The following is a 19,716-nucleotide window of genomic DNA, read 5'->3' as shown; positions in this document are numbered from 1 at the left end:
GCGCGCACACGCCTTAATTACATCTGGGTTTTAATTCCGAATCCGTGTTTACACAGTGAGCGAGACGTACCTCCTGATTATCCCCAATACTCTTTATACTGTACTAATTATGTAAATTAAACCTAATTAACTGACACAACCGGCAGTTCATTCAACTGTTCCGAGGGAGGGGGCTGGCGGGGCGCTCCCAGCGAAGGCCGGGCCGGGCCGGGCACCTTCCCCCGGCCCCTGGGGCCGCTCGGCGGCCGGGGACGAGACCCACCGGGCCGGGGAGACCCGAGGCCTGGCCCGGCTGCCGGGCTGAGACCGCGGCGTCTGGGGAAGAGGGTGTAAATTATTCCCCTGGAGGTGACTCCCGCTTGGGCCGGTCCTGGGGGGATCCCCCGGCCCGGCTCCTCTCGGACGGCCGCAGGTTCGATCCCCGCCCGGCCACCTTCAGCCCCAATTGCCCGGCGGCTCCCCGGGGCCTGAGGGCGGCCGAGTGTGGGTGGAGGATTGCTCCAGGTGAGCAGCCCCCGCCCCCGCCCCCGGCCCGAGTTTCCCAGCTATGCAGGGGCCGGGGACCACCCCCCCAGCCCGACCCCCCGCGTGTGTGTGTGTGTGTGTGTGTGTGTATAGGTGTGTAAATACTGCCCTGTGTGTGTGTATTTACACCGCCCAGACTGGGTGTGTAGGTGTGTAAATACCGCTCTGGGTGTGTATTTACACCGCTCGGGCTGTGTGTTTGCACACAAGTGTAAACACCGTCCTGTGTGTGTGTATTACACCGCCTAGACGGGGTGTGTGTGTGTGTGTGTGTGTGTGTGTGTGTTGTTACTGATTACCGGCGCCTTAACAACGAATAAAACCGACCCCCCCCCCCCCCCCGCTGAACACGGCGCCTTCCCCCCCTGCGCCTGTAAAACGCGGACGTTCAATCTCCGCGCTGCGCGTTTCCTGCGACCGGCCATAAAACTCCGCAGCGGCCCCGCTCCGGGACTGATCCTGATGGGAACCAATTAACCAAAAACCCACCAATGAATATCGCCAGTGACTTTTGTCCCTTAAACCCGATATTAAAATCACGGATCTCGGCCTGCGCTGGGGGGGGGAGGGGAACAGGGGGGGCTTCTCCGCCTCCCCAAAGCCCCTTCCCCAGCGCGGCCGACTCCCCGCGGAGCCGCCCCTGCGCTAACAACGCCGCATCGCCATTCACCGCCGCGCTCCTCCCGCGGGCTGCTCGCCGGGCTGCTCGCCGGGCTGCACCGGTCCAAAGGCGGCCTGCGCCCGGCGGCGGCTCGCAAAGGGGACGCGCTAAAAGCGCGCAGAGGGGCCCCGGGCCCTTCCGCAGCTCAGCCAGCGCCTCTGACCAGGCGGCTCTGCGCAATCCCGGCGCACCCCGCAGCCAGGCCGTGGCCGCTTTCAATAATTCAGAGGCGAGGAATCATGACCCCAGCCGCCGTAATGAGCGCAGGGAAAGCGGCCGGGCCGGGGTTACCCACAGCCTGCAGGGATGGAGCCTTTACCCCCGGTAACCCAGGGACATTTCCACCTGCCGGCGCGGAGCCATGGGGAGCCGGAGTGCGACCGGCTGCATTGACCAGCGCTTTCCTGCGGGCAGGGGTGTGCGCCCCCAGGTCTCTGCCTCCCCCCCGGAGCTGGGCATCATTCCGGTCTGGGGCACTAAGGGGCTGCCCCTCCCCCCCCACCCCCCCCCGGCCAGGCCCGGCTCGGCTCCATCCTGTTCCCGGGCCCGGATTGGCGGCCCCAAATCCGCTGCCAAGGACAAACCGGTACGATGACACCGCGGCTCCCGGGCAGGCCGGAGCATTTTCATGACAATGCCGGCGCTGAGCCGCGGCCCATGTGCTGGCGGCGGGCGAAAGCTGCTGGCGCGGACGCGGGGCCGGGCCTGCTTAACAAAAGTGCTAGCCCGGGGCGCGCCGCCGGCCGTTATTAACTCCTGTTTGATTAGTGTAATTGCTCACACTCGGCCCGGACAGTATGATTAATTACAGTTTAATTAAGGCGGCCATGAGGAGCACTTAATGCCACAGCGCCGCGAGAGACAGCCGGAGGAGCGCGCCGGGGCGCTGCGCTGCGCTGCGCTGCGCTCTGCGCCTTGGAGAGGTCAGGCTTTGGGTGTCCTCATTGCGCACGTTTTACAAAGAAATCCGGGCCCCCCCCAGCCAAACCGAGCGTCCCGCCGCTATTCGGCGGCCACGGGCGTGAGTGCGGAGGGGCTGCGTCGTGTTGTCGTTGTGTGTTGTCTCTGCGAAGCCGGGATGTGCGGGGACTTTGGAGACACGCCGGCGGGGCCGTGCCCCGGTTTCGGACGGCCGGCCTCGCCAGAACTAAGACAAAACCCGACCCTGTGCCCGGCCGCAGCCCCCGAGCAAGGGAAGCCGCCCGGGCACAGCCGGCCCGCAACGGGGCGGCCCGCCCCCCGCAGAACCCGGCTCAACTTTTCCCCTTCCAGTTCCCCCGCCCGGCTCCCCCGGGGCCAGCGCCGAGCAGCTGCGGCGTGGGTGTAGCGAGGGACGCCCGGGTCCCCGCAGGGCTGGCGGCTGGTTATGGCTCGGTTTGGAAATAGTTCATCGAACCCGGATTTCGTTCCCGGCCAGGCTGGCACGGATTGATCCACGGGTTCGCCTGCGGGGGGGGTCTGAGCTCGCCTCGGGGCCTGGCGGGCTGGGAGGGGGGACAGCCCTGGATGCAAAGTTTCAGACACAAGCCGGGCCTTTTCCTGCTGGCTCTGGTCAGGCGGCCACAGCAGGCATCGTTAGCCAGGGCCGGGGTGAGTCGCTGGGGCTGGTGAATTTCGTGGCGTCTTTCCTTGAAAAGCAGCATTGATCGGTCTCGCTCGCTGGCCTGGCCGCACGGCCCCTGCCCGGGATAAATAATACATCCCTTTCGTTCGCTAACCATCGATCCCCCCCGCTTCTTCTCTCTCCAGTTCGCTGCCGCACTGGGCCCAGCCAGCCCCCGCCAGGGCCTCTCCGGGAGCGGTCTGGTGCCACTGGAAGGCTGGGAACACAAACTGGCTCTTTCTCAGCAGCTGCACACCCGGGCTTCTCCCCCCCCCCCCTGCGCCCTGTTTTCACCGCTTCTCTCCCGCCGGGGAACTGGGCTCCACAGGGTCCCTGCCCCGCTAGACCGAGCGTGGCTGGGGGGCGATCTCAAGGACGAAGCGCGCCGTCCCACGCACCCTCTGCTGCCAACTTTCCGGGCAGGGGTTGGGGCTCAGCGTTCGCCACCCCAGCCCCGCTCCCCGGGCGGCTCCGGGCGCCCCGGTGTCTGACCCGGCTGGGGTCCCCGTCCAGCCCGCTCCAAGGGATCTGTTATTCCCACAGAAGCGCGGCCCCGGGTGGAAACAGATCCCGGCGAGGAGCCGCTCGGTAATCAACCTGGCCTGACGCCGCCCTCTCCTCCGACCGCCTCCATTGCCGGACAGACTTTCGGGCGAGCAGAAAATAAAGCCCAGGTGCGCTCCGGCCGCGCTCCCCCTCCGCCTTAGCGCCTGCCCGGCCGGGGGCACGCGTCCCGCTGCGCTTGGCGCGGCTCGCCCCTCGCCAGGTGAACGGTGCGCATCGCCCGGCGCTTACCTTTCCCGGACAGCGGGGGCTTTTTTCCTAATCGTTTTGCCTTCCCCTCTCCTCCCCCCCTCCTCGCCTCCCCCCAGCAATCTCCCCTCCCCCCCTGAAAGCAGCCCCGGCTTGCTGCTTTTGATTGACTGGAGCGCATCTGACTGACGTGGGCAGGGTCCCGGCGGCCCTCGGTGTAGATATGCGGGGCTAAGTGGGTGTGCCTTCCTCTTCTTTGAGCTGTCACCGGATCAATGTGCAGCGTCCTCAGCTGAGGATCAGGATCCTCCCCTGGACTCGCCATGCGGTCACTCGCCTGCTCGCATTTCCAAAGGAGCAGACACCGAGGGCGGGCAGGAACCCGGGCGCTTCCATGAAACTCTTCACCTTGATTTCGTTTCGGATGCCTCTGCCTCCCGCAGCGGGGGCGGGCAGGGACTGGACCGAGCGAGCTGGGGCCGGGGGGGTTGGTTTGTCGGGGGGTGTTTTGGGTGGTTCTTGGACTATTTGACCAGCACGCCCGACCTTGCCCGGCCAGACAGCGCCGTCCCGGCCATCGCACGGCTCCAGGTAAGGCATGCCCGCCCCCGCCGCCCTGCACCACCAGCCGGGGCTGTCATTTCATGGCTGTTGCTGCCTGGCTCGGAAACCCCCCCAAACCCAAGCAGACGCCGGGAGTCGTTTGCGGCGCTCTCGGGCTCGGCGTTTGCGGCGGTTTCATGGCTTCCTTTCCGCAGCCCGCCTTCAACGGGCTCCCGCTTTAGCGCGCCGGCAGCGTTTGGGTTTCTAGCGAAGTCGTTCGCCCTAATTCCGCACCTTCGGCCCCAGCCTGCCGGGCTCCCCTGCGGCTGGGCGCTGGGCCGGGCGGTGACTTGCTGCCTGGAACCAGTGGCTTAAAAAAACCAACCCCCAACAAAATCTACCCTCCCCGCCACTCAGTGGCAGGAGATCCGTCTGCCCAGGATCGGGTCCCCCCTGGAGCCCCTGCGGCTGCAGCCGCTGCCGAGAGCGGAGGTTGGTTCGCGGCCGGGGCTGAGGTTTTATTCACATTGGAGCGGAGGCCACTTCGGCTAGTTCGTGTAATGCCAACCAAAGCGGCTTAGGGCGGTGATCCCCTTTCGAGCGGCTAATTGGCTTGGCTGCCGCTCCCTTCTGCTCTCTGTGCGAGTCGGGGGTAAGTCATCTGCCGCGCTCCTAATCTCCTGGCCTGACATGAGACCAGGGAGAACGTCCAGCCCGGCTCAGCGCGCTCCGGTCCGGTTGTGGATCCGGCGCGTTTACACAAGAACCCGGGGCCCGCAGTCAGCGAGCAGCAGACGCCGGCTCCGGCCCGGCTCGCAGTCCCCGAGCCCCGCTCGGTGTTAGCGCTTTCTGCCGGCTCGCAAAGGGGGGAACCTCACAAGCCCGAGCGCGGCGGGCTGGATTAAACCCGGGCGGCACCGTGTCACCGCAGGATTAGCGGGAGCCGCAGAAAGACCGGGAGTTTATTTAAGAGAGCCGTCCCTGTAAGTCCCCGCACGGTTATCTAACGTGGAGCCGGCAGGTTAGCTGCTTATTTACCGAGCAGCTCCTGCGAAGTGTAAATACAACTCCACGCAGCGCTAATGACAGTCCCTGTCCCTCTCCTCCGAATTCGGACAATTGCCACGTTTACACGGCCCAGGGGCGAGTGAAACAAAACCAAAACAAACGGGGGCTTGTTTAAAGAGTAAGAAAGCGAGCCTCTGAAATGTGGGGCATGAAAAATAGAGGAAAAATGGGGGGGGGGGGGGAGAAACAACCAACCAAATGAAAACAAAACAAACCCCCAAACACTGTACGAAGGTGCCCCTCGCTTCTGCTCCGAAACGGGCAGATGAGGCGGCCGGCTGGCGACCCGAGGTGGGAGAAACCGGCGACCGAAGCCGGGCGAGCCGGCGCTGGAATTCCGGGCTGTGATATTGACCTTTGTGACTAAACGCGCCGGGGGATGCGGTCGCTACCTAGAGAGGGGAATTGTGCGGGTCGTTCACATTTTACATTCGATGTTGTGTGTGTGTGTGGGGCGGTGTGTGTGTGGTGTGTGTGTCTGTGCAATGTAGGCGTTCGGCTAGACTTGAAATGCCATTCCGGCCCGCATTCTCAGCTCTGCATGTGTCTGGAGCCCAGCGCAGGTGACCGGGGGGGGGGGGGATTATCTTACTTAACACACCGCCAGACCTTCCCAAAGCCCCCGAGAAGAGCGGCGGCCCCGGCCAAGGTCTCCGGGCCCCCCCGCAGCTCCAGGGACCGCTCTGCCCGGCGCAGTGGCCCTGCCGCGGCGTGCAGACGGAGGCTGCGCTCTCTCTCCACCCAGCTGCGGCTAAGACCGCATTTTACCAGGCCCAGACAAAGGTCAAACTGCTCCCGGGGCCCGCGGGCGGCCGGAGTGGGCCTGGCCTCCGGGCCGGCCGCTTTCCCCACCCCCAGGAGCAGAGGGTGGAGGGTGGCCCGCCCGGCACGGGCAGCGCAGCGACCGCGGCCGCCTGGCTAACCTCTGCCTCTCTGTGTTTTGTTCCGCAGGATTTCTGGCTGGGGGCGGGGGGGGAAGAGATGGAGGCGCTTGCCAGTCAGATGGGAAACGGGAGCGACGCAGGCTCCTCCCCGAACTCAAAGCAAGAGCTGCAGGCGTACTCCGGCTCCAGTACCCTCAAGCCCAACCAAGTGGGCGAGACCTCCCTGTACGGCGTGCCGATCGTCTCCCTGGTCATCGACGGCCAGGAGCGCCTGTGCCTGGCGCAGATCTCCAACACGCTGCTGAAGAACTACAGCTACAATGAGATCCACAACCGGCGGGTGGCGCTGGGCATCACCTGCGTGCAGTGCACCCCGGTGCAGCTGGAGATCCTGCGCCGGGCGGGGGCCATGCCCATCTCCTCCCGCCGCTGCGGCATGATCACCAAGCGGGAGGCGGAGCGGCTCTGCAAGTCCTTCCTGGGCGAGCACAAGCCGCCCAAGCTGCCGGAGAACTTCGCCTTCGACGTGGTGCACGAGTGCGCCTGGGGCTCGCGGGGCAGCTTCATCCCGGCCCGCTACAACAGCTCGCGGGCCAAGTGCATTAAGTGCGGCTACTGCAGCATGTACTTCTCGCCCAACAAGTTCATCTTCCACTCGCACCGCACGCCGGACGCCAAGTACACGCAGCCCGACGCCGCCAACTTCAACTCCTGGCGCCGCCACCTGAAGCTCAGCGACAAGACGGCCACCGACGACCTGAGCCACGCCTGGGAGGATGTCAAGGCCATGTTCAACGGCGGCACCCGCAAGCGGACCTTCTCCCTGCACGGGGCGGCCGCCGGCGGCGCCTCGACGGCCGCCAAGGCCGCCCTGCACCCGCCGCCGCCGCCGCCGGGCGGAGCCGAGCTGGCCCCGGTGCACAAGAGCCTGCGCTGCAGCGGCGAGGAGCCGCCGGGGGCGGCGGGGGCGCACGGCGGGGCCGGCGCGGTGCGCAGCTACCCGGTGATCCCGGTGCCCAGCAAAGGCTTCGGCATGCTGCAGAAGCTGCCGCCCCCGCTCTTCCCGCACCCCTACGGCTTCCCGGCCGCCGCCTTCGGCCTCTGCCCCAAGAAGCAGGAGGACTCGCTGGGCGGCGCCGAGCCCGGCAAGGGGGGCGCCCTGCCGCCCGGCATGTTCTGGGGCCACCCGCACCCCCACCCGCCCCAGCCCCAGCCGCCGCCGCACCAGGCGGCCGCCGGCAAGGACAGCGGCGTCTACCCGCCTTTCCCCATGTTCTGGCCGGCCGCCGGCAGCCTGCCTGTGCCTCCCTACCCGGCCCAGAGCCAGGCCAAGGCGGCCGCCACGGCGGTGGTGGTGGCGGCCGCCGCGGCCGCTGCGGCGGCCGCCGCCGAGCCGCCGGGCCTGGGGGGCCGCCACAGCGAGCTGGAGGGCTCGGAGCCGTCGGGCAGCGGGCGCAGCAGCGCCACCCCGCAGGAGGGCTCCGGGGCGGACGGCGAGCGCTGCTCCAGCGCCCTGTCCAGGGCGGCCGCCGAGGAGGAGCGCTCCGGCGACGAGGCGCTGCTGCCCCCGCTGCCCCTGCCCCTGCCCAGGAAGGGCAGCTACCTCTCCGCCTTCCGCCCCGTGGTGAAGGACGCGGAGAGCATCGCCAAGCTCTACGGCACCCGGGAGGCCTACAGCGGGGCGGGCCGGGCCGTGGCCGGCTACCTGTCCCCGGACTTCCTCAGCGAGGGCAGCTCCAGCTACCGCTCCCTCTCCCCCGGGGCCGACACGGCCGACGAGCCCGAGGTGGACGTGGAGTCCAACCGCTTCCCCGAGGACGACGAGGAGTTGGCGGCCGCCGAGGAGGCCGCCGAGCCGCCGCTGCTGGTGCCGCGGGCGGAGGAGCCGCCTCTGGCCGAGGAGAAAAGCGGAGAGAAGTCGCCCGAGGAAGGGAGCCGGCCGCCGGCGGAGGGGAGCCCGCGGAGCAGCAGCAGCAGAGACGGCTACGAGGTGCGGGGCTGGGGGCTGGGGCTGGGGCAGGACCAAGGGAGGCGCTGCCCAGGTGCAGCTCTGAGGCCTGGGGCTCGAGCCGCGCACAGCCCCGGCTGCAGGGCAGGTGCGGGCGGGCGAGATGTACAGCGCCACGCACCCCGGCAGAGATGGACCGAGCGGGCGCCGCAGTCCTGAGCAGAGCGCCTGGGCCCGGGCCCGGGCCACAGGGACAAGGCGCAGCAGTGACCGGATCGGGGCTGCGCACCCGCAGGCCCGCTGTTTTCCTCCCTCTTTCTAAGGAGAGGCGAGGCGGGTTCCTGGCTTCGGCTGGCCGGGCGTTAAAGTCCGCACGCTGCGATTCGCTATTCACTATAGTGCGATTCGCTATTCACCTCCCCCCCGCCCGTCTCCCTTCCCCAGGGATGCTCTAGCACACCTGTGCATTTACATGCAGCCGCATTAAAGCGCGGGTAATTAACCTGATTAGCGGCCTGCCTTTCATGCTGCGGGGACAATTGCCCACACCCAGGCGGCCTGCGGGCTTTGACCCGCTCCGGTGCTCGGCGCTCGCCGGTTAATGCGGCTCATTTTCTGCGGCGCGCTCACCAGGACGCTTTCATAAAACGCTCCTCGTCTTCCCCCACGGCTCCCTGGCCAAGAGCTGCCCGGGTTCCCGAGGCCCCTTTCCCACCCCGAATTAACCGGCTGGCCGGGGCTCCCGGGGGGCGGGTGTCTGACCCCCCCACGCTCACTCCCTGTCGCGTCTCGGTTTGTTTGAAGGTCTACGGCCGGGAGCGAGACGAGCCGGTGCCGGCTCTGAAGACCGCGGCTGGGCTGGGGGCGGCGGCCACGTACCTTCGCACCCCCGAGACACACGGTAAAACGGACTCTGCCGGCAGATGCTCTCGGGGGGCTTCAAGGGGGGAGGGGAGGAGAGAAAAGAGGCAATCCCCCCCATTCCGAGCCCGCTAATAGACGAGTTGAATCTCTCCATGTAAATGTCCATTCGGCTGTTTTAAGGGAAGGGATTGTACGCCACTAATCCCAGCGCCGGGGGTCGCGTCCATACGGCTGCTCCGGCTCGGCTCGGCTTCATTTAAAGTGCAAACGTTGCCGGGTGTAAACCGGCGTGCCGGGGAAAGCATCTCCCTCCGGTCCCGTCCCCGGTGCAGGCACCTTCTGCAAAAACTGGGCAGCGAAACCTTCCCCGCAGCTGCTGGATTTTAAACGGAGACGCAGCCCCTGGTTTTTGTTTTGTTTTCATTCTTCTTTGCAACTCGATCCGGCCTGGGTGGGTCGTTGGGTCGTTGGGTTTGTGTGCGAGCGACTCTCCGGTCTCGCAGCCCGGGCGCCTGGCGGGGTAGCCGCCATGCACCTTCGGTTAAAGCTGCGGGGCCGCAATCTGCTTCCCCCGCAAGGCGATTAGGATGCTGGCTAAGGAGGCTTTAATAAGGACTTTGTCCGTAATTATGTAATTAAGGGTATGTTAGGCTCATACTTTCGTTGCTTATGGTTGAAAATCGGTTTATTCACTTTAAGAGCAAGATAAAGACGACAATCACTCCACAGCAGAGGATTTAGAGCCCAGCAAATCCTATCAGGACCAAAGGACTGTCTCGCATCCGAGCCCTGTAAATACCGACCGAGGTAAGCGGCGGCCGCAGCATTGCTCCGGGAGCTCTTCCCTTCCCCAAGGAGGTTTTTTTGGTTTGGAACCGATTCTGGTGAAGTTCAGGTGCAGGATTGCGGCGGAAATCGGCCGATAACTCACCGCTGCGCTGCTTGTCTCCTGCTAAATCCCAGATACTTTTGAGGTCCCTTATTCCCCCCTCCCTCCCCCGAACGGAGCTCATTTAAATGACCAGAAAACGCTGTTCCCTGTAGCTTGAGGCAGATAAATGTTTAAATAACCGGGTGAATTGCAAGTCACTTCCAGGGGTTGCTACCTCCTTGATGTTTTTTCACCCCTCCGGATTTTGGCATTTACACTACACCAGAAGTAGAATCCGATTTTAGCTGGAACCTCGCCTCCCGTTGGTTGTTTAATGTCCCGCTGGTGCTGGGAGTTCTGCCCGTGGGAAGAAGATCCGGGGGCTGCCCCGAGGAGTTTACAGCCTAAAATTCAAACTGGGTTTAGTGCACCGGAGGTTTTGCTGATCTCCAGGCGCAGCTATTTAAAGACGTGTCTCCTACGTGGCTGTAGTAAGCTCTCCGGCCCGGCCCGGGGCATTGTTTACACACACAATCCGGTCCCTGCATGTGTCCCATCGGGGCAGACAGTCCCGTGCGCCAGTCACTGAGATGCACCAAACGAATGCTGGCGTCTCCCTGGGTCTCTGAGCCCGGCTCTCCCACGGACGCGCTCTAACCCAGGCGTGTCCCCGCTGCAGGTGAGGACGGTCTCAGCCTGGACGTTATGGGCACCCCCCTCGTTGAAAAAGACATTGAAAACCTGGCCCGAGGTGAGCTGTGCGGCTCTGCTGACGTTCTGGCGGGGTTCCCCCCCCCATTAGCTTCTCAGCTGTATCCTGCCACAATCGGATTGATCCGCTCCGTATCCTCGGGCGCCGAGCGGGTGTGTGTGTGTGTGTGGGGGGGGGGGTAGGTGTGTGTGTGTGGGGGGGGAGGAATCTACGGGGTTTTACTGAAACGTTTCCGTTCTTGGTATAAAACGGGCTTTGCAATCCGGTGCACTGGATTTGGATCAAATAACCCGATGTTAAGTTCTTCACCCGAGGCCTTGGAAGGAGCGCGGGGGGGGGGAGGCACGTCTGGGCTATTTGCGTCTAGGGCATCATCGCCAGGAGACGGCAAAGCAATGCCATCTCTGCAGCGGCCCGAGGTGAACCCAGGACGTGGGTGTGCAACGCCTCACGCAGGGAAACGCGACCCGGGAAATCAACGGGCGGGTGGGGCTGTCTGTGCCCGCGCCCCCCCTTCCTTTTGCTTTTGTGCAAGCGAAATGGATGGATGGCAAGCCAGAGAGAGCGGGATAGTGCTGCGTAAAGGGGCTAGCTCCACATATCGGGGCCCTAGCCCCAGGCCTGAATCCGGATAGGAAATGCAGCCGTGGGGCTGGCAGGAGGGGAAGTGGGGTGCAGCGGGGTGCAGACGAGTGCGGAGCGATGGAGACTTGCTCAGAGGGCTTAGGGGAAGGGCGCGGGCTGGTGCGTGGGGGCGCCGGTTCGCCTCGCCTCCTCATATCACTGTCCATACATCGGCGAAGAAGCCGAAGGCTGCGGGGTAATTTGCGTTGTTAGTGCGCAGGGGTTTGACGCGTCCCCTTGTCTCAGCCCCGGGATCCGGAGTCCGCAGCAATGGTTCATGGCCCAGGCTGCTTTTAAAACCCGCGACGCGCTGCGACCGCAATCTCTCTTCTCGTGCCGGGCGTCCGAAGCTTGCGCGGGTTTTTAATGTCCCTGCGCGCGATGGATTCTCGGCTGCGCCCTTCACGCGAGCGCAGGTCCCGAGCCAGTCCCCCGCGCCGGGCCCCGTGGATTTCGTTGGCGCGGTTTACACGGGCGGTGCGGCCGCCGGTGTCTTTCCAGGAGTGACTGGCTCCTGCGATTAACGCCCTGTAAGGCGCTGGCCGCCGGCCGGGACGGTGCGTTTCCTCACCCGCGGCTCTGCTCTCTCTGGACAGATGAGTTGCAAAAACTGCTCCTGGAGCAGATGGAGCTGCGCAAGAAACTGGAGCGGGAATTCCAAAGCCTGAAAGGTACCGGCCCCCCCCCCTGCCGCTCGGTGTGCGCGTTAACGATTACCACAGTGGCACCTGGCCCCGCGCCCAGGGGGTGTTCACACCGGAGCAGATGCGTGCTCGGGCCGCGGGGGGAGGAAGCCGCCTTCCCCGTTCTCACCCCGCCCCGCCTGCCGCCCGCACAGATAACTTCCAGGACCAGATGAAGCGGGAGCTGGCCTACCGGGAAGAGATGGTCCAGCAGCTGCAGATCGTCAGAGGTAAGGCTCCGCTCCGGGGACGCCCTGCTAGGAAGCCGCGGCGGCGGCTCGGGCCATTTACATTTCGATGGGAGGTAATTCGACAATTCTGTTTTATTTCATATCCTCGCGTGTACTCTGATTAGCCTCCGAATTGCGAGCGAGCCGCCGAAGGGCGTGCAGGCATCATTGCGGAGCCGGGATTGAACTTCTCCGCGCTGCCATCGCCAGCCTTTCTAAATTAAAAACCCAGGCGTAAAATTACCTGGGACGTAATGCCCAAGTTCGCTTTAATTGGGTCTGTCTCCATCTGCCTGAAAGCGCAGTTCCCAGCCAGCGCCTTCCAGCCCGCCTGCACCCCCCGCGCCGTGGGGGTGGGTTGTGTTGTTGTGTTGGGGTTTGTTCGGTAACCCCCGACTCCGGAGCAGGGGTTCACTGAGTGTCCGAGCTGCGGGGCGGGGCGGTGATTTGTCGCCTCTGTCCTAATCCGGTCCCTGATCCGTTTTCCCCCTCCCCGCTGCCCAGATACCCTGTGTAACGAACTGGACCAGGAGAGGAAAGCTCGCTACTCCATCCAGCAGAAGTTAAAAGGTATCGCTCGGCCTCGGCTGGGGAGACGTGCGCCTGGAGGATGGTTGTTCTGTGGCGCAGGGATGTGAAATAAGCTGGGAAGCAACCGGGGAGCCGAGGGGCTGTGGCTGAAACGGGGCAGTGTGTGTCTGTCTGTCTGTCTGTGTCTGGGGGGGAATTGAGGGATAATTGATGCAGGCGGTTTGCAGAAGGATGCACCTGAGTTTGTGCTGCTGTCGGGGGAAGCCCAGCTGCTTCCCCCCCCCCCAGGGCTATGGGGATCCGCGCGCCGAAGCGAGTCCGGTGTGAACAGGCGCGGGGCGCCGCCCGGAGTAACGGCTTTGCTCCTCTTGTGTCTCTCTCGCTCCCCAGAGGCTCACGACGCCCTGCACCACTTCTCCTGCAAAATGCTCACGCCTCGCCACTGCACCGGGACCTGCTCCTTCAAGCCGCCCCTGCTGCCCCAGTGAGCCGCACCCCCCCGACCCCCCCCCCACCACCACCAAGCCGTGCGACTTGGGTGTGTAAATAGCGGACGCAGCCCGGCGCCACGGAAGGGCGAAGCCAGCCACAAGCCATTTCTACGGAGACACGTGTAAATGCGGGACCGTGGAGCGCCCGGCCTTTCTGGAAGTGTAAATACAGCCGCAGGCAGTGCGCGAATCGGGGCCGCTGCCCCCCCACCCCCCCCCCGTTTCGATGGACCAAAAGCGAAGGAAACGAAACGAAACGACACGCAACGAATCGACCCCCCCCCCCCGGCCCGGCTCTGCTGCTGTGAGCGCCCGGGGCTCCTGCCAGCCGCGCTCGGTCTCTGCCCCGCTCCAGGCCGCCCGCTCTGCCCCCTTGTCCAGACTGGAGCCCGTGGCGATGTGCAATGGATATTTACCTGTCCTGTGATTCGTTGGCGTTTTTAATTTATGATGTTGGTTGGTTGGTTTATTTATTTATTTATTGATCTCTCCCCCCCCCACGCCCCCTGCGAGGATCCCTTGTCGAGGGTGGAGGTGACAGCACTTTAAAGGGCGGTTTACACACAAGGGAAGCAGACTGACAACCCCCTCCCCCCCCCCCCCCGCATACACACACACTCCACCTGTGCCGTGCGGGGCCAGCCCCCCTCTGTAAGTGATTTCTGTTCTTGAATAAACACACCCTTTAAGCACAGCGCGCCTGGAGGCTGAGTTCTTGGCGGGGCGGCCCGCTCTGAATCGAATTGTAGGAGGGAAGGGCTCCGAAGTGGGGCCGCTCTGAATCGAATTGTAAAAGGGAAGGGCTCCGAAGTGGGGCCGCTCTGAATCGAATTGTAAAAGGGAAGGGCTCCGAAGTGGGGCCGCTCTGAATCGAATTGTAAAAGGGAAGGGCTCCGACGTGGGGCCGCTCTGAATCGAATTGTAAAAGGGAAGGGCTCCGACGTGGGGCCGCTCTGAATCGAATTGTAAAAGGGAAGGGCTCCGAAGTGGGGCCGCACTGAATCGAATTGTAAGAGGGAAGGGCTCCGAAGTGGGGCCGCACTGAATCGAATTGTAAGAGGGAAGGGCTCCGAAGTGGGGCTGCACTGAATCGAATTGTAAGAGGGAAGGGTTCCGAAGTGGGGCTGCACTGAATCGAATTGTAAAAGGGAAGGGCTCCGAAGTGGGGACGCACTGAATCGAATTGTAAGAGGGAAGGGCTCCGACGTGGGCCCGCACTGAATCGAATTGTAAGAGGGAAGGGCTCCGACGTGGGGCTGCACTGAATCGAATTGTAAGAGGGAAGGTCTCCGACGTGGGCCCGCACTGAATCGAATTGTAAGAGGGAAGGGCTCCGAAGTGGGGCCGCACTGAATCGAATTGTAAAAGGGAAGGGCTCCGACGTGGGCCCGCTCTCAGCAGGGGCAGGGCCGGGTCCTGGCCTAACTAGCTGCCCGAGGCAGGTCCAGGGAAATGCCTGCGGCAAAGTGTCTAAATCCCTTCCCCAGCAGACGTCTAGGGGCCTGGCCCGGCCTCCCCCTGGCCCGGGAGCTGCTCGGCCTCAAGAGCCAGGGGAGGACCCAGCCCCGCTGCTTCTCCCCCGGCCTGGGCTGGCGGCAGGGCAGGGCAGGGCAGGTCTGAGTAACCCCCCCCCGCTCCCTGCCTTCACCCCCGGCTCCAGCAGACGGGGACAACCCAGACCCCACCCAGCCCAGCCTGCTGGAGCCGGGGGTGGCCGGCCCGCTGCGCAGGGCGAAGCGTCTCTGCAGGGCCGGGGCCACCCCCGCGGGGCTGGGGCCCGGAGGCCCGGAGCGGGAGCTGGCCCGGGCCGCCCTGGCTCCTGCCCGCTGTGCGCCCGGCGTGTGAAGGCAGCGGGGGTGACGGTGCCTGGGCGCTCCCGCAGCGCGCCAGCCTGGAGCTGGGGCATTGGCCTGCCCTTGGTGCGAAGGCCCGGCCCACGCCGAGCGCTTGGTAGCCTGCGGGCACCTTGACCGCTGGGAGCGAAACCGGAGTGAGACCCGGAGTCCGGCCAGAGCCGGGCTTAGCCTCTTTGGAAACGTCTTGGGCCAGCGGGGGGGAGAGGAAGCGCGGCGGGGCGCCCTCGGCCGGATCGCTGCGGGGCGAGGGCCGGGGGGGTGAAGCTTTTCTTTGCCCAGTTTCCCCCGCGGGCAGCCGGGCCCTGCTTCGCTGCGCCTTTCCCACGGGACAGCGCTGCGCCCTGCGCCTCCCCCAGCTGCGGGAGTCAGGCGCAGAAGTGGGGCCCGGGCCGGCCCGCCCCGCACAGGGGCTGCCGGGGGCTCTCCTGGCCCAGCCTTGGGTAGAAAGTGCCCCTGACTCACTATCACCCCATTAACTAGCCCCGGGGGCGGCCGGCCGCTTTCAGGGCAAGCTGAGACTGCGGTGGGGCGGCCCCACGCCCCCATTGCCCGGGGCAGTTCCGCAGCTGAGCCGCTCTCGGGGGGTAACGTCGCGCCCCCCCCAGTCCCCAGGCAGGGCGAGCACCAGGCCCGGGCAGCCTTTGCTCCCTGCTTCGAGCTCCCTTTATTCCTAGGCGGGCGAATATTCCCGGGAGCGATCAGCAGCGCTTGTTGGCTCCGGTTCGTCTTCCCACCGCGCTCCCTTTATCTCCCCCGCCCAACAACACCCGGGGAAGTGCCGCTGACCCGGGAGCCGCCGGGGGCCGGGCGTCCGCCCCTGCGCTCCCTGCTCCAGCACAGCACGACCTGCCCCCCAGATTTTCTGTTCCTCGCAGGTGTGGTTTTGCTGCAGGCAGGTGCGGTTCACCTGACAGTCACTCAAGGCACGTGGGCAGAACCGCGCCCTTCGGGAGGCCTGGCCAGGAAAGCGCGTTTACACGATTGCTGGGTGTTGCCTGCACCGTTTTCAGGACTAGCAGAAGTCTTGGTAGGTGCACGATTATTGATACTTGCACAATGTATTGCTGATGGTGGGGAGCGCCTGTCTAGTTTAATTAGTTTCTCAGATGCTAATTAAATGAAACGAAACGTTAATAGGGGAAATATGGTGATATTAAAAAAACAACCAACCCCAAAACCAACAACCCGGGCCTACTGGAGTCGATGATTGTATTTCTTATCCTAAGGCTGCCACCGTGTGAATTGAAATCGGAACTGCAGGTAGTTCTAGCCCTGCCAACCTCGGCTCAACATTTCTAGGCATGTCAGAGTTGCTGGGAAAACCAGCTGCATGTGATTTCTTTGGTCCATTTTTATTATAGACAAGAGCACTTCTCCGGATCTCTTCTTGGTGGGAAGAGCTTGGTTACAAAAGCTGAGAATCATTTCGATATTGTACCTTACAAAGCGCTGTGGGGGGGGGAAAACGACTTTGGCGTCTCAAAGTGCAGATGACAGAATATTTCCGCTGGAGAAGGACAGAACAGGCAGGGTTTTCTTCATGAAATGTTACCAGCCCTACAACATTTCCAAAGAGCAGTGTAATTGCGTTTGAATGAACCACATTTGCCTTGTCGGTGACTAGTTGCAGTTCAAATTAAATTGCACAATAAACCAAAAATATTGGAATCCCGATCCCAGGTCTGGCGCGCTGCAGGTGTGACGACGTCAGCGCACCTGACAGAGGCACGTTCCAACCCAAATGACGTGGTGATACCATCCATTTACAATCAGACAGCATCTGATTTACTAACCACTTTCCTCTTTCTATTAAAGGTGCTAGTTTATCTGATAAAGAGTGACGTGTTACGATACAAAATGTCTGAGTTCTGACTTTCTGTGCCGGCCACGTCCCCCTGTCACTACAACTAAAGGACAATGTTAAACGCAATTGGGTGGCTCAGAGGCTTCATTTCCGCCAACATAAACTCCTCCAGCTCGTCTTCTCTCGTTCCCTAGGACCCAGATGATGACCGTGCCTCCCACGCTGGCGGCCTGCTCCTTGGCAGACATGCCTGGCAGTTACCGTTGCTGCAGAATTGCCATGAGGTTGAGCAGCAGATGGCCAAGTGGACGTCTCGTCCAGCCTCCCCAGGACTATTTCCCTTTACTTCGAGGAGAGGGGAAAAGGGACTGGGCCCAGCGCAATGCTGCCGCAGGGGTGCGCTCCCAATTCAATGCTGGTCGAAGGGAAACCATAAGTGAGGCCTGTAGGCTCTGCTTTCTCATTGGTTCCTGACTGAATAACCAGGTAAAAGCCAATGTACAGGACATTATACAGGTCGCAGGAGATGCAGTTGCTGTTTCAAAATGTCTTGGATCAGCAAGAGAAGGAGCAGCATAGCAGAGGGAGCTGCGTTATCCAAGTAACCTGAGGTGTCAGGCCCAGATTCCCCATTGCCTTGTACCCTGTGCCCTCATTCAGCCCTGTGCAAACACTTCATCTTCTCTGGTCGCCGTCTACACTCATTTGTCACAGGGGTGGGGAGGGCTCCAGAGAGTCAGGCCTCACCCGTTTGAAGGGATTCTCTGCGCTTGGCTGAAGGGGGAACTGATGGACACTGCTCTGGGAATTAAATGCACCAAACAGCTCTTATATCGCTGCTCCTCTGAGGAGCTCAAAATAGTGACTGGGTCGCGTTCTACATACTCTGTGCAGAGGCGGAGATGAGGACACACAGTAAAAGAATCAGCCCAAATGTGTAGATTTCTCTCACTCTGTGTGTCTGTGTGTGTGTCTGTGTGTGTGTGTAAAGTGCACAGCAGGTGGCACTCTTTCTTCTAAGTTAGCATTGTTTTGAACCAGTGCCTCAGCCTGGTGTTGGGGGACAATGTGCTGTTAGAGGTGTCATCTTTCAGCTGTGCTGTAAACCAGAGCTCTTGATCGCTTGCGATTATCAAAGCTCCCCTGCCAGTTTTCAGAGGCGTAGAGGCGTTATCTCAAGATGGCTGATGCAATTTCAGCTTGGAAATTATGCACTGCGTACCTAGATTGCCCCTGAAATTTTAGCTTAATAGAGCACTCTTCATTTCCCTGGTTTATATGATTTGTCATGTTATAGTGTGCTGCTAAAAATCTATTTCACCCCACCCCAGAGGCGGCAGCATCTTAGTGGCTTTTTAAAGTACCTCCTGATTTGCAAAGCACTTTGGAATCCTTCAAGCTGGGTTTCACCTTTGTAAGATGTTGTAATACCCGGCAACATGTAATTTAAAAAAATAAATGATTTCCTTGTTGCACCAACATTTCTCCGTTTCCAGGTGTTTTCTGTCAGCAGTCTTGCTGGCTCTTGTGAGAATCACGATAAAAATGCAGTACTGGATGTTTTACTTAAAGCTCCAGTTCCTGGAGTCCAGTGACTGGATAAGAATCTCAGCTTTCATTTAAAAAAAAAAAAAAGCCCTTCTGCACTGGGGACTGTGCAGGGGGCGTCGCTCCCGCCTGAGGCCTGTAGAAATTGCTGTGGGCTTTGCTTGTTCAGAGAAGAGATGAGCCATTGGGCTGAGTCTGGTGCTGGGAAAGGTGGGGTCTGGGGACAGGGAGTTCAGACAGGTGACCTCTCATCCTGGCCTGCAGCTCCTGAGTGCAGAGATGGAGCAGCTAGGCTTTCTTCTTTGCTCTCCACCCCTGCATTGTTAGCCTTTGCACAGGTCAGCAGCTGGGCAGCCAGCGTCCCAGACCTTCTGGGGCTTGCTGTGCCTGAAAGGCATTGGCTATCTTCCTCTGGACTGGCCCTCCACTAGGCAGACTGTTAATTAACTGGGCTGGAACTTGGCCAGAAAGCTGGGGCTAACAGCCCGACTCTGCATGAAAAGTGCTGTGGGATGCTCAGTGCCCAAAGCCTTGGCTTTTGATGCATCTGGAAGCAGAGAGGACTTGAATCAGCACATTGCCCCCTAGCACCACGCTAGGGCTTTGGTTCAGCATTGTCCTGGGAAAGCCTGCCACTGAGTCCTCAGCACGACACCTGGAACGCTGAGGTGTCCTTGGATTGGGGGTCTTCCAGCCAGATACCAAACAGCCCTGACCCTGGGGGGATCTGATGCTAGAGAGAGGCGTCTTAGACCTGAGATCAAGTGGCAGCTGAGGCTGAATTGATTTGAGGCTAGCGCTGGGGGGGGCAGGAGAAATGGGTTCTGCTCCTACCACTGACCTCACTTATCTCAGCTGTCAAATCCAATGTGGCTGAGAATCCTTGACCACCTCTGCACTGGTCTAAATACTCGTGTTGTTTTAGTAAGATCTCGCTGCCTGAAACTTTCTGGTCTAAGGAGGCCACGAATGAAAGAAATGAAAAGGCTGAAACAAAGCGACTGTCTTGGTTGGATCCAAACTTTCCCAGGCTTTCTCTACCTTTCAGCCAGCAGTGATGAATCCTTCACCAAGCTCTTCCACACAGCTGTGTTCTGCATTCACCACAAAAGGTAAGGCAGGCAGGCGGGGAGGTATGTGCCAGAAATGACAGGACAATAAACACAGTCACCTGTTTCAACGGTAGTTGTATATAGTGGTAAGACTTAACAAATATGAGTGCAAAAATGAACTATGATGTGGTATTAATACTTTCACACCACTTAACTCTCATTAAAATGTACTTTGCTGAATTTAATATGCGACTTCAAATGACACAACGTATTAAGTGCTTAATATACTAGAAATTATGAATCCATTATAGTCTATGGAATATGAAATAATTAGAGTGAATTAAACTTTAGCAGCAGAATGAAGGAAAGGCTTCAGGTTTTTTGACTCTTACAATAGTTGAATGCAGATGATAGTCCCTGAAAATAAACAGCCAGGGTTAGGATTTTTAAATAGTTAAAAGAGAA

The 19,716-nt window shown here is 61.6% G+C and overlaps 1 protein-coding gene across 2 annotated transcripts; it reads left to right on the top strand.

Moving 5' to 3' along the window:
• The first annotated feature begins 4,087 nt into the window (after positions 1–4,087).
• SKOR1 (SKI family transcriptional corepressor 1) lies at positions 4,088–13,817 on the top strand. Of its 2 annotated transcripts, none has more exons than XM_067555510.1 (9): positions 4,088–4,133; positions 6,105–8,027; positions 8,790–8,886; positions 9,549–9,656; positions 10,400–10,471; positions 11,653–11,727; positions 11,895–11,969; positions 12,474–12,539; positions 12,891–13,817. In XM_067555510.1, exons 2-9 carry the CDS (start codon positions 6,135–6,137, stop codon positions 12,986–12,988), a joined length of 2,484 nt encoding a protein of 827 aa, XP_067411611.1. In that variant the 5' UTR covers positions 4,088–4,133; positions 6,105–6,134; the 3' UTR covers positions 12,989–13,817. The 2 variants fall into 2 exon arrangements, with proteins under 2 accessions (XP_067411611.1, XP_067411613.1); XM_067555512.1 differs by having other exon boundaries at positions 11,895–12,043.
• Positions 13,818–19,716: the final 5,899 nt, after the last annotated feature.

The sequence above is a fragment of the Emydura macquarii genome, unplaced genomic scaffold (assembly GCF_026122565.2).
Source record: "Emydura macquarii macquarii isolate MOO-44397 ecotype Brisbane River unplaced genomic scaffold, CSIRO-AGI_Emac_v2 contig_1644, whole genome shotgun sequence".
In the NCBI taxonomy this organism is placed as follows: Eukaryota; Metazoa; Chordata; order Testudines; family Chelidae; genus Emydura; species Emydura macquarii.
The sequence above is the reverse complement of the archived record's forward strand: the minus strand, read 5'-3'. Positions and strand labels throughout refer to the sequence as shown.